The sequence below is a fragment of the Neopsephotus bourkii genome, unplaced genomic scaffold (assembly GCF_033783945.1).
Source record: "Neopsephotus bourkii isolate Nb327-2 ecotype Australia unplaced genomic scaffold, CSIRO-AGI_Nbou_v1 NB_1637, whole genome shotgun sequence".
Lineage (NCBI taxonomy): Eukaryota > Metazoa > Chordata > Aves > Psittaciformes > Psittacidae > Neopsephotus > Neopsephotus bourkii.
The window spans coordinates 5,291,606-5,318,565 of NW_026902112.1; the positions used below are offsets into that span (position 1 = coordinate 5,291,606).

At 40.4% G+C, this 26,960-nt stretch overlaps 2 protein-coding genes across 3 annotated transcripts in view; one reads left to right on the plus strand and one right to left on the minus strand.

The window, feature by feature from the left end:
* TG (thyroglobulin) overlaps positions 1-26,960 on the plus strand; it is a 213,087-nt gene that overhangs the window by 79,857 nt on the left and 106,270 nt on the right. For both annotated transcript variants that reach the window (XM_061374135.1, XM_061374136.1), the window contains 13 exons: positions 1,419-2,006; positions 2,490-2,732; positions 3,064-3,201; positions 3,728-3,805; positions 4,521-4,633; positions 5,322-5,433; positions 6,864-7,064; positions 10,927-11,133; positions 13,941-14,095; positions 14,482-14,638; positions 18,344-18,568; positions 22,929-23,078; positions 24,660-24,830. In XM_061374135.1, the coding sequence (XP_061230119.1) occupies positions 1,419-2,006; positions 2,490-2,732; positions 3,064-3,201; positions 3,728-3,805; positions 4,521-4,633; positions 5,322-5,433; positions 6,864-7,064; positions 10,927-11,133; positions 13,941-14,095; positions 14,482-14,638; positions 18,344-18,568; positions 22,929-23,078; positions 24,660-24,830 (2,538 nt within the window). The remainder of the gene's footprint in view (positions 1-1,418; positions 2,007-2,489; positions 2,733-3,063; positions 3,202-3,727; positions 3,806-4,520; positions 4,634-5,321; positions 5,434-6,863; positions 7,065-10,926; positions 11,134-13,940; positions 14,096-14,481; positions 14,639-18,343; positions 18,569-22,928; positions 23,079-24,659; positions 24,831-26,960) is intronic.
* Positions 1-26,960, minus strand: part of ZFAT (zinc finger and AT-hook domain containing) — a 983,920-nt gene that overhangs the window by 75,073 nt on the left and 881,887 nt on the right. The window lies entirely within an intron of this gene.

Sequence of the window (26,960 nt, forward strand, 5' to 3'; positions counted from 1 at the left end):
ACCTTGATATCTGAATTTTTAAAGATGATTCCCTCTTCTTTCAGTCCATAGGGTAGTCCCACTCAAAGCAGAGGAGCCTGAGATCTTGACTTGTTAATGATCATGTCATTGGCATATGTCTCCACCTAAGTGCATAGTTAGTGTGTATAGCATCTGTGATACCCATGAGAACCTGGAGCATCTATGTAACTGAATGTGGCCCATGCTGGATGAAAAAGCCCTTTTACTTGTGGGACGAAGTCACCTGAGCATGATCACTGGCTCATCCTGAGAACCAAAGAGCTTCAGTGCTTTAAATCAGTCATTTAGCTCAAGAATATATCCTCAACTTGGTATGATGTTGGAACCCAAACTCAAGAGAGGGATTCGGCCAGTTTCTCTTAAAGGTCGTGCAGTCAATCCAGAGAAGTGAGTTGCAAATGGCTTGTTAGACATCAAGCTGGCATCACAACTTGCTTACAGACTGTGAACTGCCTTTTCTTGCCCTTCTATTACTGTGATACAAAGGAAGAAGGAAGCAGATAGGCTGGGTATCTTTGTCTTTCAAGTTTCTGTGAACTGCAAATCGCACTTGAACAGGGAGAGCAGACCAAGAGCCTGATTCTCATTTTGGAAGGAATACAAGAGCATCCAGCAGATGACAGTGGTACATAGTGAAGCAGCTCCTTTGAGTATCAGTTTGCAGAATTAGTGCGGAATTTATCACAATGATCCGAATTGGTAAGGGATTTATATCTATCAGCCCATCTGTAGTGCAGTCAAAAATAAACAGGTTTGTAATTCTCTGGTGCTCAAAAGGCGATCAGCTCCTAGGTTTTGCTAGGTTTGTAGAGCTCCTTGGTGGCAAAATGCAATTTGGCTCCATAGATGGCAGAAAAGGCTTTGAGAACAAACTCATTCCAGTGTTTTGAGGGATTGTGTTTTTATATTCAGCTGCGATATTCAGTAGGGAATAGGAAGAGAAGGCAACAGAATTGTAAGATTCTGGTTGGGTCCAAGAGGAAATACAATCAGTATTGTCCTCCTATACGGACTGTTGCTCTTGCAGGAATTGTTGAATAAGAATTAATTACTGGATTACCAAATGTATCTGAAAATAACCTGTGCATGTGAACAAATTCAGGAAGGCTTTTAGTGGCATCAAGCAACTGCGCCCTCCAGTAAGAACTACAGGCACTTAATGCGCTCAGATATTTTTATATGCATCTTTCAGTGCTCACATGCCTTGGGAAATCTTACCATGGTTCAGCATGGCTGCTTTGATAGCATTAACCCTTTTAGTAACAGACTAGAAAGGTTGTTGTTAGTACTGGGATAAGTGACTGAGTTTTAGTGTTTATAGTACTAGGGGGGCAAGGAGTACCGTATATCTTCAGTGCACTCTTAAGACATGCTGTGCATGTTTTTCCTTTCCCCAGGCCCAAGTGCTTGCCAAGTAACAGCTGGTGAGGAGTTTCTAAAGACTGTGAGGCTCCTGTTGTCAAAACCAAGTGCTCTGTCTCAGCCCTACAGCGTTTACCTCCCTCAGTGTGATGCTGAGGGTGCCTGGAGGCAAGTGCAGTGCAGTGGTCCTCCTGAGCAAGCCTTTGAATGGTACGACAGGTGGATTGCAGAGAGCAATGAAGGCAAAAGCTTGCCCATTGCTGATCTATTGAGCATCATAACTGGATATAAAGAGGCATCTTCCAAAGGCTTCTCAGCTTTTGTTAAAGCTTTGTATGAGGCTGGACACCAGAATGTCTTCCCAGCATTCACCACGTATTCATCTTTCACCGAGCTCCCACCTGAAGCACTGGAAGGAAACTTGACCTATGCATCTGAGAACATTTTACTGGATCCATATATATTCTGGCAGCTTCTGAATGAGCAGCTGACATATTACCCAGGGCCCTACACTGACTTCAGTGCTCCATTAAGCCACTTTGAACTTCGTGACTGTTGGTGTGTTGATAGCAGAGGAGAAGAACTGCAAGGAACAAAGGCAGAAGTGAACCAGGTCCCAGCATGTAAGTAACAGAATTTAAGTAGCAAGTTTCTGGTCTTTGCTTTTATGCCACAAGAAGAAAGTCAATTGCTGTGAAGTAGGAGGCTTGTCAGAAAGATCATCAATGCTTCCCCTGCCACTGGCCACCAGAGGTGGAGTAGCTCATTTTGAGTAAATTAAGTGGTCTCTCAGCTCAGGGAATAAGGAGGAATAAAGTTCCATATCAAGTTTGTGTAGACTTTATAATTTGGACATATAATGCTTTCATGGAAGATACTTATCCAGATGGCAAAGGACATTTTAAAATTAGAAACACCGCATGAAGAGTTCTATGGAAAATTCAGGACTCCCCTGTGATATAAATGGCTTTCATTATGCAATTCAAAACAAAGTGAGTGTATAAGGAAATAGAAGATGCTAATTAAAAGGCCAGTTAATTTTCACATCAAAGCACATCTTTGCTGGATTTAGATGAAAGGCATTAATATACATTTTGATCCTATAGGTCCTGGTATATGTGAAGGTGTTAAGCAAGAAGCCATGAAATTTATGGAAGAGGCAGAACAGCTCATCCTAGCATCAAACCGTTCCCACTTTGCTTTTGGAGAGAGCTTCCTGATGGCAAAGGGAATACAGCTCACAGACAGGGACCTCCTACGTTCTGCCCAGCCCTACGAGTCAGAGGTGGTGGTCTCTGAAAAGCTGTTATCAGGCAGTGACTACGCTCTCCAGCTGGCTGCACAGTCAGGTAGGAGAAAGAAAGGGGAGAGCTTAATTAAAAGGATTAATGCCCAGAATCTGTGCAAAACCACTCTATGTCAAATGTAATTTTGCTGAAAACAGGTGCAACTCAGCAGGTGTAATTTATCAGTGTAATTAACCTGCCCACCCAAGGGCTGATTTCAGCTGTCTTATACGTATGACATGATGAATGTATATGATCTGGACACTTACCAGCCTTTATGTGCTTGCAGGTTTGTTAATTTGCCTTCTGAAGTACAGGGAACATTCAGGTGTTTGCAAACGTGCATTGAAAATACCTTGTATTGGCCACTAATAGCTTTCTTTTGCTTTGACAGTCTTGCATTTCTACTGGAGGAATCACTTTGCTTTGAAAGGTTCTCCTGGGGAAGCAACAGAGCTGGGATTTCTTCCTTACATCCCACAGTGTGATGGCCTGGGGAACTGGGAGCCAACACAGTGCTATGAGAGCACAGGTGAATAATTGCCAACAAGATAGTTTGGCCTGTTTGAACAAAGAAAAGCTGAGCAGAATTCTAATGGAACAGATGGAAAACTTGTATTCTTGCAGCCAAACTAAAGGGAGCTGAAGTGGTCTACAAGCTGGATGGAAAATTGACTGGATTGGGGGACTCAAGTGGCAGCATATTTTGGCTCAAAAAATCAGCATTCAGTTGCTTAGTTCTGGTAGTGTTCCTCAGGGATCGGTTCAGGGGCTGGTATTGCTTAAAGCCTTCATTAATGACCAGGACAATGAGATAGAGCGCACTCTCAGTAAGCTTGTGGATAATGCACTGCAGGATAAGGATGCAGTGAAAGAATCTTCCCAAGGCTGCTACATTTCCATTGTCACCACTGCTCTCAGGTGTTCTGGATAGCAGAGTGAACTGTGACTTAGATTTACTGACCACTTTCTATAGTGCTGCAGAGGATGAAAATCTTCCCAGTATGCACCAAAGCAGTACGACATCTGAAATAAAGCTGCTTTTCTTCCCTGGCCAGGTCACTGCTGGTGTGTGGATGAGAGAGGACGCTATGTCATGGATTCCTTGGTCTCACGCTCAGCAGAACTTCCTAAATGTCAGTTGTTTTTTTCTTCCTAAATATTTGGTTTTACCTGTTCACACAGATTTTAATATTTATTGACAGTTCTAGTATGATGCACACACATGAAGCAATGCTGGTTTTTAACCATTGCAGATTTTATGTTTGTTTTGCTAACTCATTTAATTTCATTATGGGTGATTCTGGCTTGAATGATTGTTAAGTTTAGTGATAGGACAAGGGATAATGGGTTCAAAATGAAACAAGGTAGATTTAGATTAGGTATGAGAAAGAAACTCCTTACTGTGAGGGTGGGCACTGGCACAGATTGCTCAGAGAGACTGTGGCTGCCCCATCCCTGGCAGTGTTCAAGGCCAGGTTGGACAGGGCTTGGGGTAACCTGGTTTAGTGGAAGGTGTTCCTGCCCATGGCAGGGGGTTGGAATTGGGTGGCTTTAAAGACTCTTTGAACCCAAACCAGTCTGTGATTCTATGATTTGAGAATAGACCCTCTACTGTTGGTGGCCGTGTTTGAGCAGCAGGATGGGACCAGATGTCCAACCTGATCTCTCCAGCATTATCAACCATCCTGTGATTCTGTAGTTATCAAACACCGATCAGGAATTCCCTGCCTGACACTGTAGCAGAGCCTAATGGAGATGTGCAAAGGAGCTAGGGATGTGCCCCTTTCTCTAGCTTAGGTTTGAGAACTTGGTTGTATTTAACATGCGTGTATGTTTTCTGCCTTACAGGCCAGACATCATGTCAGCGATCTCGAGCCAATGCCTTAATTTCCAGCTGGAGACAGAGTGGTTCAAGGCTGGGTGCCTCTACAGCTGATCTATTCATCCCCTACTGCCTTGAGGTGATTTAACCTGACAAGGGAGGAAGAAACAAAACCTCCCCAGTTTTGCTTACATCATGCCAAAGGCTTGTACAGTTTCAGTGGATGCCCCTTAAGCATCCGTTAGTGCATTCCTATTGAATTGAAAGAAAAGGGTAAACCAAAGCTAACAACGGGCAATGCCCTGCACAAGGCAGAATTTAAATAGCTTTGAGATGAAGACTGGGAATAGAAAGCTTTGTCCCTGCCTGTGTTTCCCTCCTTGCAGCTTGGCTTTGTCAGTCCTTTTGTAGTTGTAAGCCACAACTTAATTGATTGGCATGTGGGACATCTGAGCTGTGAGAGAATGTTAGGATGAGAGGGAGTTGAATGCCGGTATCCTAAAATAGGGTCTGTGGTGCTCTCAAAACATGGCAGTGAGCTGCAGAGAACCCTGAGATGGGCAGGGAACAGACATTTCAAAGCAAGATTATACCAAAGCAAGGACTTCATCTCAATGGTCTTTCAGTCTGTATACTGCTTCTCTCGGGACCTGGTCTGTATATCAAATTAGGTAGACTGCATTTTAATATTTTTGTGTTTCATTTCAACATGTTGTATTAATGGAAAAAATAGAATCAAATATTTTAACCAACCCTTAGGTATGCATTTTGGCTTGTCTGTATTAATATACATTGTTCTGCAATGACATGTAATTGATTCTTTGTAGACAGGAGAATACGCTGTGCTGCAGAGATCCAACACAGATAGTTGGTGTGTAGATCCCGTGTCAGGAGAAGTATTTCAGCGTGGCAGCAAAGATTTGGATGGCAATCCGGAATGTGAGTAATGCTTTACCCACAGCCAGTGACACTGGCGGCAATGCCTAATGCTTTGCAGCATATGTACTTTTCAGAATGATGCCTGTGAAACACAGACAGCTTACAGTTTAATTCCTCAGTGATAAGGTACATACGAGCACATCAGCATTTAAAGGGTATCTCAAAACAGTTTGCCTTTATTAACATCAGAAATAAACCAGTGAAACAAAGTGATGGACAGGCTTCTAGGCATTTCTTTTACCTTCCATTTCTTACCACCATGGAAAATTCTTTGGGCTTGTGGATGAATTTCCTAAGGCAGTGAATCCTGAACTGTGGGAACCGGGCCATGTGCAGTCAGTGAGATCATTTTGCATGGTCCACAACTGCTCCATGGAATGCAATTACATCTATAATACCTTTTTATTGTCTTCAAATAAAGACAGTGAAGTTCTGAGGTCTTACAGAGATGGTTGGTCCAAAAAGTTGAAAGATTCCTTCAGGAATTGAGGTGCCCTATTGGCCATGCTCTTCTGAGCAGTACAGTCAGCCCCAGAGCCTGCAGTGCTCCTGTGCTTGTTTCTTCAGTTCTGCAGTGATTTTCTGCTGCCATGTACCAGAGAAAATATGGAATAGTTGTCTGCTGGCTTCAGACAAACCTTCTCCCAGAGCATCTATATCAGTAAATAACTATTGAGGAGAGGCTAGTGAGTTAGATAGTACTTTCATCTGACCCATCAGGTCTGCTCTCTTCTTATATACGGGTTAATGATAGAAGTCCATGAGGATATGCAACAGGGATAAGTAATACTATGTTCACTGGGGAACTGGTTGTGTAATGGTTTGTTACACAAGTTTATAAGCTTATTCTGACAATTGCAAATGAACAAAATCAGTAAGAACCAACTTGGTCTCAATTTTGGATTGAATTTTTTGCATTTTCTTATCAGGGGTCGTTCTGCACGCTCATGTCCCTGTTTTGTTTGTGGGAGACCATAAATGTTGCTGGTTTGTGGCTGGGTATTTTTTCCAGTTTTAAAGGGATATTTTTGGCTGCTTATAATGTTAATGTTCACATTATTACATTTAAAATGAACTTGATCAAAACCTCTTACTAAAAAGATTCACTTTTTTTTTTAATTTCAAATATCAGCATCTAAGTGATACATTATCCAATTTATGACCAAAAATGATGTAAATGTGAAAAAAATCTCAGCAGTTTTTCACCTTTTATTGATGCAAACCCATATAATTTGCTCTTTAATAAAAATGTGTTTTTTCTAGTGGGAGTAAAATTCCTTGTTTCTATAATGAGTAAAATAATTGATGGCTTCATGATCATTCATTTTTCTTCCTTCTAATAAGACAGGCTGAACCCACTGCTGTTAAAGTCTCTAACACAGTTTGTTGTCTTCTGTTCTGTACCTTGCAATAAACTTCTCTCTTCAAAGGTCCTAGCTTCTGTACTATGCTGAGGTCTAAAGCTGGTTTACGAGAAGCTGGCAAAGGCTACATCCCACAGTGTGAAGGGGACAACGGGGCATTCTCATCCATGCAGTGCAGCCAGGATCAAGAGAGCTGCTGGTGTGTCTTTGACAACGGAGAAGAAGCGCCAGGCACACGAGTAAGCAGAGGAAGACCTGAGTGTGCAAGTGAGTTCCTGCTTGAGGCACTTTGCTTCTGAGCAAATCCAGGTCTGGGACTTGACCAGATCCTTTTGTTTTTCCAGTATTTAGTAGTATTTAATCTTATTTAGTTTATAATCTTAGTCTTAGTTCAATTCTTTATAGAGACTCTTGCTCAAGCAGTATGCTGATCTTTTTGTGTCTTCTCTTTATATATCTGATATAATTTTGGATATAACTTATACCTGAAGCTATAGCAGATTTCAGACCTACCTGGGCATAATGTCCAGTTTTCTTAAAGTGCTTTGCCAGGGAGAAGCTATAAAACTCAGCTAAAAGTCAATCTGAACAGTTTGCTGCAAACCTGAACCTGTTCTAGCCTGAGCTGGCTCTGGGATTAAAAACCATTCAGCTGACTAAAATAACATCTGAAAAATGTATGGTTCTGCCATTCGTACTCTTGGCTTGTGACCAGAGTTGTGAAAAGGATGTGCCAAAACACTACATATTCAGAGCATATTTCCTGCATGACCAGAGCTGTGAAGCACTGGAATTCAGTTATGGTTTCCAGTGAGATGTCCAAATGGGAGACATTTGGATGAATTTATTTTGCAATGGCTTTTATGCATCTTCCCATTACTGAAGTGAAGCAAAACAAACTTTCTACGAGGCTATGCTCCAAAGTGAATGATTAGTGGAAACTAGAGATGTTAAAAGAAAACCTTCAACTATTGTCTGCAGGACATTACTATTTCCATACTTCTTTTGGCTTGTTTGTTGGTTATTTGGGGTTCTTTTTTAATGAGAGCTATTGATAGATTTAGCAAAACAAGACTGCATGATAAGAGGTTGCTTTGGTTTCCTTTTGTGATTCTGCTATACAAAGAGCAACACAGGCTCACCAATCAAATACCTGATTGTGTCAGCCCAGCTGGCTGTAAGGCATTTTAACCAATTAGGTGGCTCCTCAGCCAACTTGGAAGCCACCACCAATACAATCTTCTTTGAACTCTTGTGCCAAGGGAGATATGTAGAAGGGATTTTACTGAAAGCCAGGAGATGCCAGGGTTGTATTTGTTCCATGGTCCAACTGAGCTCTGGAGAGATTAGCTTCAGAATGATGATGGTGTAGCCCTGTGAGCATAATGGTCTCATACAGGTTTCTGTCTCTTCAAAGAAGCAGAGCTGATCAGTCTACCAAGTACAGTGCTGCTGCCATCCTTCTTCCAAGTTGTGGTGTAGTATATCTGTAGGACATGGGCTGGGTGATATTTATTTTGCCTGGACCATCTGGAAGAACTCAGTGTGACACCCAGCACTCAGCAGCACAGATTGATGTTCCCATAGACTCTGAAGGTAAAAAAGGAAAACTGGAAGCGTTTCAAGTAGGGCAGAGAAAAGTCACAACTGGTTGTATATAAGTCCTTGATACCTCCTTATCCCCATGAAAGCTTATCTTCTAGATTTCCCCCTACATTCCAAGGGAATTTATGGAATATGTTCCAAGGGGGGTGTAGGTGTACCCCGAGATATGCCTTTAAGATGGTTTTACATTTTGGGTGCACATCTGATGTTTTTTGGGATCCTGTAATGCTGTACTTTTCCTAGAGGAGATAGTGACTGGATGATTAATGACCTTTCTTTTTGAAAGACTGAGCTGAGAGAGAGAACTGCTTTGAAAACATAGAGGAAACCTGACTTTACTGAAAACTATTTGTTATTTTCTGCATAGAAATGCCATTGAAATGATCTTTAATGATTTTCCTGGATTTTGAAACAGCAATGGAACTTTGTTCATGCTAAACAACTTAGTTATTGTGTAAAAATAAAGAAGCAAAAGTTATTTTTCCCCTCTGTCTATCCAACTCTATACTTCAAGCTCTGGGAACTACTAATAACTGATCAGGAAAAGGGAAAGGAGGAGTACAGTTGTCGCTATCTTTGAGATCTTGTCTATCAACAAAATAGCTTTTGTGGTGGAGAAAATATGATAAACTTCTCTTCCAACATCAGAACAGACAGCTGTAAACAGCAAGTAATAACTTCACAGTGCCCAGTACATGCAATGATGTTTTTATTAGCTTAATCATTTCCATCAGGTAGAATCTGACTTCTTCCAGTTTATATGCATCAGACAGATGATGCCAAATATCCTACCAGTCCTCACATGCATCTGCCAACCTCATGCCCACTTTCCACAGGTCTGGGTAGAGATAGAGGAGAGAAAGGCCTCCAGAGAAGGTCTTGGACACAGTAATTTTGTTATGAAAATGAAAGAGAGGCCAATATTCAACTGTATTCTGATTCACTCCTACAGGACAGAGAAATTGGGACAGAAATAGAATGACAAAATGGTGGAAGCTTGATAACAATAGTGAGATAACATCTGTAGGGGGATAAATGAGCATGTTACTGATTGTGAACTGGTATGTGTGATCCACACCAGGAAATTGTCCATTACTTAAGTTTTAGGAGCTGGTTATTTCTCTAGGTCACACACCATCTCTCATTAGAGCAGAGAGTAAAAGGTGGTAGCAGCTGAGACTGGATTTGACTTGGTGGATATAGAAATGTGTTACACCAATAAAGGAACTGCAGGTTAATGTTTACATACTTTGTATAAAGAGATGTGTTGCGTAATTTACACATAGTGGTGCATGTAGTTTACATTGGTCATGATAAACAGTACCATCTCTTGCAGTGATATCTTTTGGTCCCAAAATCTCAGGGCGTTTATTAAAAGTTGTGTGCAAGGATGCCAGGTTTCCACCTTTACTGAAAAAAGAGACTGGATACAAGTCAGTGAGTGAGGAGGAGGCCCCATTTATAGAGTTATTGCAGAAAAGATGCTATAAAACAGACTTGGGGAAAAAAAAAGGATTTGGCAATTCAGTGAGACAAATATGATAGCCTTTTATTTTGGCATTGAAACGCTCAGGGTTGGAGAACAAAGATGTACTGTGCTCACTGGATCCCAGAGTCATCCTGCAATTTTTTAAGCTTTAACTGAAATGGCTGCTAAATTAAGGAATTAATCTTCATATCTCTGTCAGAAGAGGGACAGGGAGGCTGCTCAGAACTGAACTATCAGCAATGTTTGCCTTCCTCCATGGACTAAGGAGGTTGGGACTGATTTGAGCATTGCTATTTGGGAAATGATCTACATATACACCATGCAAGTGAATTGGATGTTATAAGAACATTATTATCTTTAAATTTATTTCTCAGAAGTGTTTAAATATTGCTAGATATATTCAGTAATCAGGTTGGGATTTGGCTTATATTTACTGAAGCATTTGGTTTGTACTGATTAATAGAAATTAATTATCATTAGCATGCTGTACTAGTCTGTTACAGTGGGCTGGCAGGGTTGAAATGACTGTATTGAGGTAGAGTGAGTTGATAGGGTAAACTCTGTGCTCTAACTCCAAAGCTGTATATTACTGTTAAGGACCTGCTGGGTCACCAGAAGCATCCTGTTGAGGACACTGTAGTCATGAGCTCCTGATTTTAAAGTTCTCAGGCTTCACTTTAAAGGGAATTGAGATTATTATTTTTATTACTTTTTTACCCTGCCTATTCCCACAAATATATTTTGTAAAGGTCTGCTCTGCTGATGGTTAGAAACCTCCTTCTCATTTCCTGCTTAAATGTATTCATGACTGTTTTAAACTTATCTGTTCTTAGAAACTGTGCACGTAGCTTTCTGGTCCCAGTGCATTATCCAACAAAGTCAGTATGTGTCTTTTCATCAGCTTTAGTAAACTGAACCATGCTGACATCAAACCAGATCCAAGTTGAGATGAGTGGGAATGCACAGGGTTTGTCTAGGTTTTCTCTGTTGATATTAGCATGTCACTAACGTATCCCCCTTCTCATGTGCCTTAAGGTCCACAGTGTGCTCTGCCATTTGGTGCCTCATCTGTGCTCAATGGAGATCTATTTTGTGCAAACATTTCTGAAGCTCCAAACATTCAGCAGTGCTGGCTGGTGTGTCGCCAGGGCTTCCACAGTGCCTCTTCCAACACGTCCTTTCAGTGTGATGTGCAACAGCGTCAATGGGTCTTGACTGCCCCACTCTACCAGGCCTGCCAGAGTATGTCTGAACTTCTGTGGGTTGGGAATGGGGCAGAGCAATGTGAATACATGTACAAAAATCTGCTTTCATCATGAAGCTACTGTGTGAATTGCAGTAATAGGACACAAGGGTTGTATGGGAGTTGCTAAATTAAGGTGAATTAGTTATGCCTTCTGCCACCTTCTTATCTGTCTCTTGACTAGCTCCTATGCTAGAAACAGTCCTGCTTTTCTGTTACAGTATAGCTGTAAATACTCACTCAATCTATATGGAGATCTAGAGTTGGAACTAGATGATCATCAGGTCCTTTCCAACCCTAACTGTTCCATGATTAATCTTTGTTAGTCAAAAGATGCTGGCACCATGAAGTGATTCCGAAGGAGCCACTTAGTTCTTAGGAAGAACAGATGAGCGCCAGATGTTTGATTTTGGCAGAACTTGACTGTTTATTTGCATAATCAAGTCACTGTTACTTCTGCATCTTTTTGCAGCGGTCAGTTCTTTAGGATTATTGCTGTGTTGGTTGGCTGACCTGTGGAATTTTCAAGGAAAAAATGGCACTTTAAATCTTGGGAGAATGGACTGTCCATTCAGAGCTCAAGTAATTGGGTATTAATGTTGGCCTTTTCAATTATTTCACACAGAGATACATAGATACATTCTGATCAAAATGGCAATGTGTAGCAGTGCTGAGCTTTTGAGAAAGGTAAATCTTGAGGCCAAATTTGCATCTACTCTTGATTTCTAAGATGGGTTAAACACATTCTGGAAATCCCTGTATTGACATATTTCCAGTTGTACCCGAGGTCTTCTATCCCAAATGTAAGCATTTATAAACTCTGGATTTCAAACCGAGACGTTTGTCTGTCATCATATGTGCTACGTTTCTGTAACATGTTATGAAGTAGCTTTTGGTTTTGCCTGTTAGCAGTTGAGGGGAGTGTGTGGCAATCTTATACAAGGTGCTGTTTAACGCAAGCTAAGGACTTCCCCCAGTAATTTGTGTTTGCGACAGTGCATGGCTTTAAGGAGAAAGAAAAAATTCCCAACACATCAAACACATCAGAAAGAATCATAGAATCATAGAATAGTTAGGGTTGGAAAGGACCTGAAGATCATCCAGTTCCAACCCCCCTGCCATGGGCAGGGACACCTCACCCCAAACCACATCACCCAAGGCTCTGTCCAACCTAGCCTTGAACACCGCTAGGGATGCAGCATTCACAGCTTCCTTAGGCAACCCATTCCAGTGCCTCACCACCCTTACAGTATAGAGCTCTTTCTCCTTATATCCAATCTAAACTTCTCCTGTTTAAGTTTTAGCCTGTTACCCCTTGTCCTATCACTACATTCCCTAATGAAGAATCCTTCCCGAGCATCCTTATAAGCCCCTTCAGATACTGGAAGGCTGCTATGAGGTCTCCACGCAGCCTTCTCTTCTCCAGGCTGAACAGCCCCAACTTTCTCAGCCTATCTTCATATGGGAGGTGCTCCAGTCCCCTGATCATCCTCATGGCCCTCCTCTGGACTTGTTCCAACAGTTCCATGTCCTTTTTATGTTGAGGACACCAGAACTGCACACAATACTCCAAGTTCGGCCTCACGAGAGCAGAGGGGCAGGATCACCTTCTTTGACAAAAACAATTGTATAAAGTTCACAATAATGGAGAATTCACCACAACACTTGGTAGTTTGTTCCAGTGAATAATTACCCACGCTCTTAAAAATCTCATTTCCTGTTCTTTATGTGTACATTTCAAGACTGTGGTTAAGTCAGTTCTTAAGTACTCTCTGAGAAACTACACAGACAGAGGGCTTTGTGCTGTGCAGGATGAGGCAGGCTTTTGTGTCACCTGGTGCCTGTCACCATTCTCCTTGGAAGCACTTCGCCCCTCACTCCCTTTGGGATGAGGGGTGGAGAATTATGCTCCAACAGTGACACTTGTATGTGATGCACTGAGGGTCTGTAGAGGAGGTGAATGAGGGAGAGCTCTGCCACTTGTCCAGGTTGGTGGGATAACAGCCAACTCCATTTGGACGTGGCATGACAGCATGACCTCTGTGCTGAACCAGAGGTAAGAAACCCTCTGTGAAGCCTGGAATCCATGTAACTCCAATGGAGACAAGAATCTGCAGCTTTTTTAATTGCTAAAAACTGGCCAAGAAGATTCATATGAGCTCATGGATTTCTCATCGATTTGTGTGATTTGCATCACTTTTGTTTGCTATCATAAAATTGGAAGGGCCTTGTAGCTGTCTGTGTGAACACCATAATTATTCAATCAGATTTATTCTCTCCTAAAACTTGATTCGCAGTTAATTTGGCAAGCTAGGTTCCTGAAAGCCCATTTAAATCGGTATTAATTGTTTTAACCATTTAGTTACTTCTAAAATAGAAGCCTTTTCATAAGCGTGTCTAAGAGAAGTGGTTGTTGACAGGTCAATAATTCCTGTCTTCCTGTTTCTTTTCTACTTATTGGAATAACATTACCTTTTATCTAGTTCTCTGGAAATTCCTGTCTGCTAAAGCTTCTAAACAATCCATTAATAGTTCAGATTGTTCCTTATCCTTCTGAGAGTGCTGTAGTGTGAAATATCTCTTTATTATTATATAAAGATATCACTTGGCTTTTTCCCTAATGCACAACATAGATGTATTTATCAAGCATGTCCCTTGCTGCTTGTTATTTACTACCAACAGCTACTGCTTTCACCTGGAAAATCAAAATGCCAAATCAGTGCCGTCTTTTCCCAAAGTGACTTTGAAAGTCAGTTTCTACATTAGTGAGGCTACTAAGTGCCCTTTTTTCTACTTGATTTTTTAGAGCTCCAATTATTTCAGACAGCCCAGGTTCAAGCACACTTTCAACTACTACTGCCTCCTGAGAAGACCTGTAGTTCTGACTACTCTGGATTACTCCAGGCATTCCAGATATTCATTTTAGATGAATTGAAAGCTCGTGGTTTATGTCACCTCCAGGTAATTTCAATTCCTTTTGATCTGTTGTTGGTGGGTTTTTTTGTTTGGTTTGAAGAGCCGAATAGGCCATGAAATCTGTCTGGATTGGCAACATTCTGATATGGATAACTGGGAAAATAGGATGTTTAGTCTCACTGACCCCACATTGGCAGATCAGCTTAACTATAGCCATAGAAGTCCTATCACATCAGTCCAATATTTATTAAGAATATGTTTTGAATATTTAAAAATATTCTTTTTGTGAATAAATGGCCTGCTGAAAGGATCCTTTCCTAGTTCTGTTTTTACAGGCCCTCTTGAAAATGTTCCTTTTGAGCACAGCACAGTGCACACAAATAGGGAAAGGTCCTCAGGTTGACTAACCATGGTTTAACTTTGAACTCAAGGTAAATGCATTTGGAAACACGGGCTCAATTTCTGTCTGTGATGATTCCACTGTCTATGTCGAATGCCTGGGCATGGACCGCCTGGGGGTGAATGTCACATGGAGGACTCAGCTGGAAAACATCCCAGCAGCTTCTCTTCCAGACTTACATGATATTGGTAAGGGTTTCCACCCTGGTATTTCTGTGAATTAAGCCTTCTTTGCTTTTAATTGTTTTGCTTCCCTGTATCTGCTCTTAGAGGGCACTGATAAGGTATTATAAGTGCCCATTGAAACCGTTTATAACACTGGAGTTGTCTCTGAGCCTTCGGTGTCGATATGTTACTCTTGGAAAAGAAAGGAGCTATAATTGAATGCTTTTTTTTTCACATAGGACCGCCTCTCCCAGCTTCTTTGAATGAGACTGAAAATTACTTTATTGGGCATGAGCTGATCTTTACCAGATGTTAATTTCCATTGGGCAGGTCCTCAGTGATGGAAAAGATTGTGTTCATTATTGTCAGAGAGGCACAATTCACACATTGCCAAAAATATACCTAATTCATTCCAAGTATTTTCTCTTATTCTCTATCTTCCCTTTTTCTGTTTATTACATTACTTTTGACACCAAAGAATGACCCTTACCTCAGACATCCTAGTGGAATTATTCAGAGACCACTGACTCGCAGATCTTTGCTGTGGTTTCCAAGAGAGCTGGGAATGGTTGAAAGGAAACTCTTTCAAAGCAGTCAGTGATTCCCTTTAAAATAAGGTGTAAAAGACACATCCCAATTTCATATGCCCTCTGTGCCGCCTTTTCTCCAGCCTTACTGCTTTGCAGTGGTGTTCCCAGCTTTAAATATCAATAGCTCTGTCTGTACGTGTTGTTCCCTCTAACTCTGGGATATGGAGACGTATGTCCTACAGCAGTTTTTGCCTGATCAAAACTGAATTCAAAAGCCTTCAGGATGCTGTGGCTGAAGTGGTGGTGTGTTTCTGGCTTTACAGGATGTTTGTATTTACATCCATTCAGTTGTTCCAGATTATAAGGGAAATTCAAGTGAATGTTCATACAAGTGAATATTTAAGCAGTTTGGTTTTATGTGAAACTTCAGTCTTGAAAGTGCTCCACTTTGAGGGCATTACATTTTTGACCCGCTCCGCGTTACAATTTCCCTGTAGTACTAAAATTCCTTTTCAGAGGATGACTGCATGGTTTCAGAAGAGGCAGAGCAGAACCTGCTCTCTGTATACCCTTGGCACCACCAACTTCCCTTACCTTCGAAGGCAGCTTTGGGTCTTTGTGTTTGAGGTGTTCTCTGGTGTGTTTATACACAGTGCACAAATTTGCTCTCTGATCTGAAAACCTACATTACTAAAACAGCTTTATTCTTCTATCTTCTATATGGGCAAATAAGGATTGCTTTTATCCTTTCTCCTATGAAATAGCTGCGAAAGAATTGCTAAACAGAAGCACAGTGGGTATATGTTCCCAGTGGAGAGCCTCAAATCTAAATCACTTGTGAATGCTTCATTACTTCTTTCTGTGGCATATATTTTCATGTACTGAATTCTGAGTCTGTGCAGTGTGCAAAGCCCTTCCTGTAGGATCTTACACCATTTGGATCTGTAGCTTAGACCTCTAAAATATTGAGGAACGCTTGCAGCAATTTCTCTCTTTTCTGTCCAACACACATAACCATTATGGATTATAAAAATGAGCCTGAAGTGGATGAACATACAGTAAACAGTCCCCATTAGTGAGACTAGAAGAAATCACTCCCTGCACTATACAACTGCTATTTCAAGCTGCGCCTTTGTGCTCTACATTTTCCTAAAGAGAAATTAAAAAAGAAAAATTTACTTTTCTTTTTTTTTTCCACTTTTCTCTCACTTTCTCATTTGGCCGATATAAACTCCAAGTAACAGGATGATCCCTTACCTGTTGAAATTAGCGTTTCATTCAACAGAATAAAATCTTACATCAGATTTCTTCCCACAAGGTAACGCAAGATGCAACAATTTGCAGGATATTTCTGTGTGTGAAAAAATGTATTGTCCCCTGGGAAGTCTAAGTTCCTAAAGATGTACTAGGCCCTGGAGAAATGCTCAGTAAGAACTTCCAGTAAATCTAACAATGTATGAGATGTGTAGTAGCTGGAATATCCAAAACTGTTAAGCAAAACAGGAACAAACCCAGGGAAGCTCTATTATATCTGGTGTGCTTTAGAGCTTGCTGAAGGTCCTAGGAAGCTCATCTTGGACCAGAAGCTAGGTCCCATGTCAACAGTGAAGTGTGGCCCATGCTCGAAGGGCTGAATCAAGGCAGCTTGTGTCAGATGTTACCAGCAAGTCTGTGGTTGGCATGTCCATCACTGAACATCATCTCTGCTGAGACATTCCAGGATGTACCTGTCAACTTGCAATGCATGAGCATGTATGCTACAGTTAAACACTTATCTACATACTCTGAATGTGAAGGATATTGTATATGCATGGATATATAGTGTGGTCATAGCAGGGTCACATTTAGTGATAATGTTAAGAACTTCTCAACGCAGCAAAATGTTTTAGATTAAAGGACATTCAACAGACCTAACTGGATTCTTCCTGCTTTGCTTCTTTTCTACACATGAATTCCCTCGGCTGTCATTCCAAGGTTATTTTTAATTCTTCTGCAGTTAGTCACTAGACAATTCAGAAGGATATTTGCTTGAATAAAAGGCTAATCTGCTTATTCCTGCTTTCAGTTATGAGACAATTTCTGGCAAAATATATGCAAAGTGTTGTTGATTATGTGGTGATCTCCAATTAGTTCTTTGTGAGTTTATCATTTTTACCTGGGTTTGACCAAAACAAAGTGCTGTTTTGTTGGTTATAGGTTGTGTCACTGCAGTGGAAGGATGGGGTGCTCAAAACAGGAAGAAACATCATTGAGAAACAAGGGCACAGCTGTCAGGTTTAATGTGAGGACCATTCACGTTAGCCCATAAGTGAACAGTCTTGTGTCCCTCCTTTGCAAAGGTGAAAACGACAACTCAATGACAGCAATCAGCTATGGACCAACATTCAGGAACAGAGGGCACCACTGTTTTCAGTATTTAAAGGCTTAGGCACTTGTCTTGCAAATTTGGACCAGTAAACCACATCAAGAGTTTCACTTAGTGTCATAAACCCTGCAGGGACAAACAGAATGAAACAGCAAACGAAATCTGCTGTGAACGCTGTTCTTGTACTTCTGGTGCAGCCAAACTGGGGAATTTGCTATTGATCTGGCACTGAAAACTGCTTGCACAAGTCATCAAAAGGGAAGTTGTTTGGGCAGCTAAGAATATAGAGAGTAGAAAGGTGGTAACTGCTTTCCAGCTTTAAACACCAGCTTCAGCAATTGTGAAGAGAGTGTCTGTTGAATTCGTGGTTATGGTGAATATCAGTAGTGTGATGGAAGGTGATTGTTATATTGCTACAGATGGTGGCCTTCAAAAACAAACCAACAATGCTGAAAAAGAAACAAAATATACCCATTCAACACCCCCTCCCCAAAAAACAAAACAACCAAACACCAACCAGGAATAAATTAAATCTGAATGTCAGATAATCCTGGTTTTCATCTGCTGAATTTTTGTTACTCAGAAGTTTTGTTTACTGATGCTTTATTTTTTTGATATGCTTTCTCCCCCTGTCTCTTTAACACCTCTACATATTCTGAGATTAGGATTTTAATCTGATAGACACTGTAGAGATTCAAACTTGTCCGCTGTTTACTATCATGCTTGTGTTTCTACATCTGCCTATGGCTTTAACTTAAAGTTTATCAATTTCTATGTTCTGTTCCCATATTGTTAATCTCTCATGATATTTTGATGTATCCCCCCCCTCTTTAGAAAATGCAATTGTTGGAGAAAATCTCATTGGAGCATTTATAAAAGAGATTAAGGATGGTGATTTCCTGCTGTATTTGGACTCCAAGCAGTTCCTAGCAGACTCTTTTGTTCATTTTCTGCGGGATGAAGAGTTAGATCTATCTCCAAGTGTGCAGCTGGGATGTCTAAGCGGGTTTCGAAGAATATCATCTCCTGGGCAAGCAGTCCCAAATTCACAAGGATGTGGTATGTCTCCATTTATCTTTCCCTTCTTTGATATTGCTAGGGATTAGTATTAATCTAAAGTTAGAAAATCATCAGTGAATTTGTGTTTATGGTCAATATATGAAAGGTATGAATCACAGGTGTGAATGATAAATCTGAGGAGAGGTGACGATTAGCGCCTTGCTTACTGTTCAGTCCTTGCATTGAACCAACAGTTTGGAAATAGACATCATGGCACTGACATGGTACACAAGGTTTTGCAAATGTTTTGGGGGATTTGTTTAGATCTGTCTGGTATTAGAAGGTCTTTCCGTAATGTACATGATCCTTAATAGAAGCATTCTTGGGTGACATGGTTCAGGTGAGATGTCCCTGCCCATGGCAGGGGGGTTGAAGCTAGATGATCTCAAGGTCTTTTCCAACCCTAACTATTCTATGATGCTGTGATTTCACAAAGATAATGTAACTGGTGCTTCAGATGATGATAAATTCCTGAGAACAGAAACCTAGAGGCAGAAATGGCAAAAGTCCTGAGACTGTGAATGCCTAGGCCAAGTTCAGCCAGCTCTGATGGAAGCTTTCTCACTGTTGGCCATCACCCAGCCTTGATTGCACTTCTGTCCTCTTTTCATCTTCTTTCCTTCTGTTGAGTTGGCTTCCCTGGAGCAGGCTGCCTTTCTGCCAACAACCTGCTTAGGGCTGACAAACCTACTTCTTTGGTGGATCCCCATGGCTGTGCTTCACAGTCCTGTATACCAGGTCATGCTGCCAAAGAGCCTTTGCTTTAACAGCCCCGCTCTTGTTTCTATCAACATCAACCTTCCTACAGCACAACCCTGATCATTCTTGTTAGATCATTCAAGTTAGTGTCAGTGAGTCTGTCTTATGTCGATTTGGGATGTATTTACTATGTCTAGCTTTTTTTCTTGGAACAGAGGAGTGATGTACCACTTCTAGGTATAAAATCAACAGTAGCAGGTATTGGATACATTTGCCAGTATGGGGAATATTTTCAGATGGGAAAACTTTAGCACTGTGCAATTGAAGTTAGAGACCTTAGAGCAAATCAAAATACTTGAAAACAACTTAGCTCCCAGCTTGGTGTAGTGGTCTTCTTTAAGTTAGGAAAGTTTCCTTAATGCCTGGTCAAGTCTTCAAAGTAATCAAGCAATGAATCAGTTCTGAACTTCTGCAGTTTCCAGCTTGGACTTTTAAGGGTAAGTTGGCCAGTTTCAGTTCGTCTTCATGATCCGAAACACTTCAGAGTTTGGTTATTTAAATACACCATGCAGAAAAAAAAAGATCAATTCCTACTAAGGAAACGGATTCTGTAATGACTTTCAGTTACTTAACAAGATGTACTGTTGTACTGAGTTAAGGTATCAGTATTGAGTCTATCACTTAGGGTAGAAGAATTTACAAAGACCTTACTTGGTCTTTGTAACTTACAAGGAACTTACTTGGACCTTTTTGCATTGTAGTTCCTGCCAAGGATAAAGGCCTCTTTAGGAAGCAGTGAATTGATTCTGCTTAATTCCTTCTAGGAAGCAGTGAGTTAATTGAATTTGTGAGTTAGTCCATACATATTTGAACCAGCTAACTGTAGTAAAAGTCACTCAGTGAGACAGATTTATCTTAGAGATGTGGAAAGGAGACAGTTTGTGCTTGAGCTTTTGGCAGAGATTTTGTATTCTAAGTTGTCATGGTATGCACACTGGTGGACACTGGTTTGTGCAGTAGGACTGCATATTTCATTCGTTTCTGCTTCCTTTAAGAGAGAAAAAAAAATTATAAATATATATATATCATATATATTTATATATAAGTTTTTATTTGCATTATGGATATATTTTGGTCATTTATCCTGTCTGAGTCTCTACTAATAATAGGGACTAGTAATAAGAGTATCACCTTTGATTACAGAACTTGAAGAGTGGTATCCTTATGCAGTCGCTCCAGGGAGTTGGTCTTCTGCCTAGAATTTGCTACTCAACATGATGATCCCCTGGTACACAGAAACCTGAATCTAGTTAGAATTGAGACCAGGTTACACATTTCATGTGCAGGGATTAAATTTGGGGTTTATTGTTATTTTGATACTTTTAGTTATTTATTTTCCTATTTTAGGGATATAAATTTTAGCCCAGTGCTAATACTTAGCTCTGAGATCTTGGTAAAAGCTGTTCTCTAGTTTCTTATATTGCTAAAATATATGGATGTTGAAGCTTGAAAGAAGTACAGTATGATGTTTTTTCTGGCTTCTAGATTCAACCTTAACTTCTCTACAACTGTGTAACCTATATCTGACATGCTATGTGCCTCCAAGAGTTATAGAGTATAGAAAACAAGTTTTGCCCCAACTTTTTTTGCTGTTCTTTGTGCCCTTTTGTTACTCTAATGTGTGAGACAAAAGGCGATTATGCTTGCTTAAAATATGATGGGAGACACAGATGTTACTTTCACATCATGGCTAAAACTACAAAACAAGGAGAATGCTTAACAGCTTAATTTGTCCCTTGTTAATTTTTAATTGCTTAATGTTCCTCATCCTTTGCGTTTTGTCTTTAGATGAGGCATGGATTACTCATTTCATTTAAATTTCTCCTGTCATTCATTTGCAATAAATATCGTCCTTTTTACGTGTGTTGGAAAATGTCTTTAAATACATCAGACACACATAATGTGCTAAAGGCAGTAGAATTCCATCTGATCCGGGATTTCCTGAGTCTGAAATTGATTTTAGATATGTGTTATACCTAGAGTAATTGTCTTGAAATTTTCTGCCTAAGTACATATCATCTCACAGTTGTCGCATCCTAGACCTTCCCATTGGACCATTTCTAGCAGATGAAGGAAGATATGATCAGTTTTACACTAGTTATATAAAAATGATCAGATTATTGGATCTTTTTATTCTGTTATAATTTAAGTGTTTCTATAAGTGAAATTAATTACCATTCCAGTGTGTTGGCCAGAACAGAAATTCATCATATGGGTTGTAGTGCAGATGGCCAATTTTCCATTACTGTTTCTCTCTCACATAAGCTTAATCTGCTGTTAAGATGTAAGGCAAAAACATAAATGAAGTTTTTCACCTTGTCAAAGTCCCAAAATATACATTTGATAGTGTTTTGAAGGAAGTCTACATCTGGAAAACAGCTGTGAAATAACAAGTAAAGCTATTGTCCTGCAAATGTGTCTGTTACTCTTCTGCTGTAATATTCATTCAGATGATCTGGAAGGAAAGACTGTATTTCATGACCTTCCAGAAGACAAAGAGTTTTTCTTTGTAATATGTATCAGGTCAGCTGGAAATATTGCTCCTGATTGTTCTGAAAATGGTGTATATATATATGTATACACACTAAGAATATCCTTTTGTTTTGTGTTTGGGTTGTCATGTGCACAGCTAGTGACTTTTAATCCAGCCATTAATGTTTAGTTTGGAAGTTCTTACTAAAAATCATTACCAGGAATTCTGAATGAAAGTGTTACCATATGGTGGGTTTCTGCATGATGTTTCTGGAGTTTCTGCTCCTTTTTTTGTCTGTAGTGTTAGAAGTTACTCTACTTGTAGCTTGTGTTTCTTTGTTTTCTTTCACAACTTACCCACAAAGTGCATTATCGTATTACAAATGCATTTGACAAATGGAAATAAGACCTGGACTTGGCATTTCAGAATAGAAATTCTATCATTTCAGATAGGCTGAGAAAGTTGGGGCTGTTCAGCCTGGAGAAGAGAAGGCTGCATGGAGACCTCATAGCAGCCTTCCAGTATCTGAAGGGGGTCTATAAGGATGCTGGGGAGGGACTCTTCATTAGGGACTGTAGTGATAGGACAAGGGGCAACGGGTTAAAACTTAAACAGGGGAAGTTTAGATTGGATATAAGGAGGAAATTCTTTATTGTTAGGGTGGTGAGGCACTGGAATGGGCTGTCCAGGGAGGTTGTGAATGCTCTATCCCTGGCGGTGTTCAAGGCTGGGTTGGACAGAGCCTTGGGTGACCTGGTTTAGTGTGAGGTGCCGCTGCCCATGGCAGGGGGGTTGGAACTGGATGATCTTAAGGTCCTTTCCAACCCTAACTATTTTATGATTCTGTGATTTCTAAACAGCTTGATGTGCACTAATTCGTGAGCATTTTTAGAGTGAGAAAAAAAAGGCCACAGTCTATATTCCGGTCACTGGTGAGTTTAATAAATATTTAAGGAGTGTTTACCTTTGTTAGATAAAAATATATTAAGATCTTGAAGTCTATGAGATGCAGGCATGAGATATATATATATATATATATATATACACGTGCACACCCCACACATCTGTGTGCAGATGCCTGAGCTGGTTGGATTCCAGAGAGTAATAAGGTGATTGTTCTCTTTGCAGTTGTTTGTCCTCCAGGCAGTCATTTCCAGAATGATGAATGCATTCCCTGCCCTCTTGGCTACTATCAGTATCAGACAGGACGTTCCTCCTGTATCAAGTGTCCTGTGGGCAAAACTACCAACTCTTATGGGGCAACCAGTGCTGATCACTGTAAGTTGAACTCATTTTTTTCCCTTGTTCTTACTATCCTGGCTTCAAATCACAAATGGATTTCTCCTTTTTTTCATCTCTAAGTTTTAAAAAATCCAAACACCCCTCCCTTCCCCCCCCACCCCAATCCTCTCTCTGGGTATTTTTGGATGGATATGATCCCTTTCGGATACACTCAAAGACATTTTCCAGACAGAACAAACTGTCTGCTGTTTTGACCAAAAATGCGTGAGAAACGAGTGGTCATTCCCATCCAGGATGTTGTGGTTCCTTAAGATGTGTTCACTGTCCTCAGGAATGGTGTCTGGGTGTTTAATATCAGTGAGAAACATCTTATGTAGTTCATGAGTTGTCACTTAAATGAACACTAAATTAGTCTTTATGCAGCTCTTTCACCTGCAAATACTAATACTTCTCACAAAGCAGCTATTGATATGTTCACTAAAGTTGGTACATTCAGTTTAATTTACTTATTTTTGTACAAAGTTCCATAAATAAAATCAGTTTTTAAGTCCAAATAAAGTTTTGTCTTCAGAATTAGCTCACAGATAAAAATAAAAGTGAGTCATAAGAATGGGTATCCTGGGAATATCAGTGAGTATAGGGAGTATCAGAGAGTATATATGCTTTGTTTCATTTCAACCTATTTATTCTCTGAGGTGGGATAAAAGATCAGGTTTATTGTAAGGCACATTGACATCAATCAACTTTTACTTAAATTTATCATTTATTTCCATATGTGTTCCCTATATCGGTACTGGACTCCTGTGCTGGAGGTTTGCTCCAGTTTTCTTTATTGCAGGTGCCAGCAACTAAACGTGCTCTCTGCCTGGTTTTCACCTTACCTATGTGCTGAGTCTCAGTACTGACCCTTTCCAAAAGGCATGTCCTACACATGTAGCTTGCTACTTTCTTTTCCTGCTGTCTCCTTGCGAAGTCTGAAGAATTTACTGAATTAATTGATATGATGGCTCTTCTACTGATGTTCATGAAATTGCACAGATCCATTGCACCAAGCACTCAGCAACCCTGTATGAAAATACAGTTCCTTCTCTATACTTCTTTGCTTTACAGTACTTATCATAAATGGAGATTTAATCTATAGCAGAGAATCCTAAAAATGTTGGAATATGTATTGCAGTAACAACAAAGCAGTGCCATGTTTCAGAGCATGGAATATTGTGCAAATTACAGATTAATTTTCAGTGAACTCTGCTTTACTTAGAACTCTTTTGCCCTACAGCATTAAAACACTGTCCCACTGCATTGACAGGACCAGAGGCAATGGGCACAAACCAACCATAGTAAGTTCCCTCTGGACATAGAATCATAGGAAACACATTTTACTGAGGGTAACCAAGCACTAGCACAGGTTGCCCAGGAGTGTTGTGGAGTCTCCATCCTTAGAGATGCTAAAAAGACATCTGGACATGGTTTTGGGCAATCAGCTTTTAGGTGGCCCTGCTTGGGTAGGGGGGTTGGATCAGGTGGCTTCCCAAGGTCCCTTCCAACGAGACCCATTCTGTGAAACCCAGTGACAGCATTATCAAATTACCTTGTTATCTTGTTTGCTTGTTACAGGCATCACATACTGTCAAAGCAACGAGCCGGGTCTGCAGTGTGATGACGAGGGCCAGTATAGACCTTCCCAGCAAGACCCTGACACTAAGAAATCCTTCTGTGTTGACAGCTTTGGAGCAGCACTGGGCTGGACTGAAACAGACGATCTCCTTACAGACTACCAGTGCCGAGGTAAGTGTCAGGAGAATACTTTGAGTAAGCTTTGACACCACATACGTGAAATCTGCTAATGAAGAGACTCATAATTCCACAGCTTATGGGGATTCACTTTCCTGTAGTTGCAGCATGTCCTCCTTAATTTTGCATTTCTTGACTACATTGGGAAGTTATTTCCAGTAAGGGAAGAGAAAGAAGCAGCTTTCTTGCACTCTTTGATGGCTGACAGCTTTTGATGTATGCTGACCTCCTTCTTGCTGCTTGGAGACCTAAAAGAATAATGAAAAGACTAATGGGAAAGAAACAGAATTATGAATTTCTCCTTGTATAAATGTGTATGTATATATATAAAAATCACTCATCAGTGTGTTCATGTGAAATAGACTGTGTTTGGTGATGTCCTCACAACCATGGCCTAACATCACCTTCTGGGCTCCTGCTATACAGTATCTGGCTTGGTGAACATATCCTTACAAACATATCCTTGCAAACTTACTTCTGCTTGAAAACAGTTCTGGAAAGCCAGTTCTCAAGGATGAATGATTTGGAAAAGAAGTCATCCAGCCAACAGCCCCCAGCCTGCCTGGAGTAGGGTCTATTTACACTTCTCAGCTTCAAAGCTTTTGCCTTGCCCAAAAATAGTTTTCCAGAAGTTTTTATTACTCCTCGTATCATTGGTATCGAATTTAATGGAATATTCACTTTGGAAACTGAGGTCATGGTGTGCTCTGAATCAGACAATGTCTTATGACAAGTGCCATCAGTGGAAGAATTGTGAAATGAAAGCTCTCCCTTGTGAGGAGGTTGCAAAACTATCTTCAGTTACAACAGCTATGTTTTTCCTCTGAGCATACTGTAGCTATGAACACGAGGTGTTGGCCTCTGCTGCTGTCAGTCATGGGGTAGCTGGGATGTTTCAGAGCAGCTTAATTCTCCTGTTACTTATTTACCTTGAGCCCTTTTGTAGGAGCATTTCTGGCTCTGTCCAGGATGGAGAAGTTGCAGAATTCTGTGCTTGTTTGGGGGATCACACTGGAAGATTTCACTACAAATAAATACTTGTAAATATTGATAATTCAGGGTTTGAAGTACACAACGAACAGGAAATCTGGGTGGTTGTTTGTTTTAATGATTTCCAGGCTGATCTATTTTTCTTTCTCTTCTAATGATGATGCTGCATTTCCAGAAAGCATTGTATGAAGTGAAACTCATTATCTCTATTTTTACTTTTCCCCCATCCCTTCTATTTCCCTTAAACTGAATTCAATATGCAACAAGACAGCAGGGCCTGAAGACGGATCTTGCTTTGACAGCAGGCTGGTGATAAGACAGGGTTAATAAATAACCCAGCTGCTCTCCGGGCTTTGAGTCTTTAGTCAGAAGAAGAATTCCCTTGTATGAATACACAGCAATAAGCTGTAACCACCCATGCTTATTTTTAGTGTTCTCTCCTGTTATATTTTAAGCCACAATAATTTATTGCAACAACAGGGCTAGGATCTAGGGTTTTACTCCACTAATAAGTGAGATGGAGAATTTCTGCTGGGTGTTAAGCCTGTGAAATGGCTGAGTAGTTACGTTACCATTGAGAATAGGGTGGCATGAACTAACAGCTTCATGAAAATGGGTTCTGATACAACATTTTTCTTATAACTTTTTTTTTTTATAAAGTAGCTTTATAGATTCAGGTTTTTTACCTTTATATGTTAAGAAACAAAATTTGAGAGTTTAAAAAGGCAGCTATTCTATCAGTTATGCAGTGTTTTCTGTTTAATGCTTCACTGCGCTTTCTTATCTCTTTTTCTCCCATATTATTGTAGAGAAAATGGAAGGGTGGGAGGAAGCTGAAATCAGGGGAAAAAAAAAGGCATCACTGCAAGTTGCAGATGTAGAAGGGATTTAGTTTTGTGTGAAATTAAGCTAACACTTATATTCTGGAGTTCTGTATTTCTAGGAAGGAAAAAACTTCCACCTCTGTTTACAACCATTAGTCAGCCCTTGCCCCAGCTGGGTTTTTGTGTGTGTGTAAAGAGTTTGGCTTGCCTTCATGCTTTTTCTGAGCAGAAATGAGGGTTTTATCAAAAGCACCTGTTGGCTCAGCCCGGACAACAGTGGACATTTGCTTCTGATTTAGTCCTGGCTGTT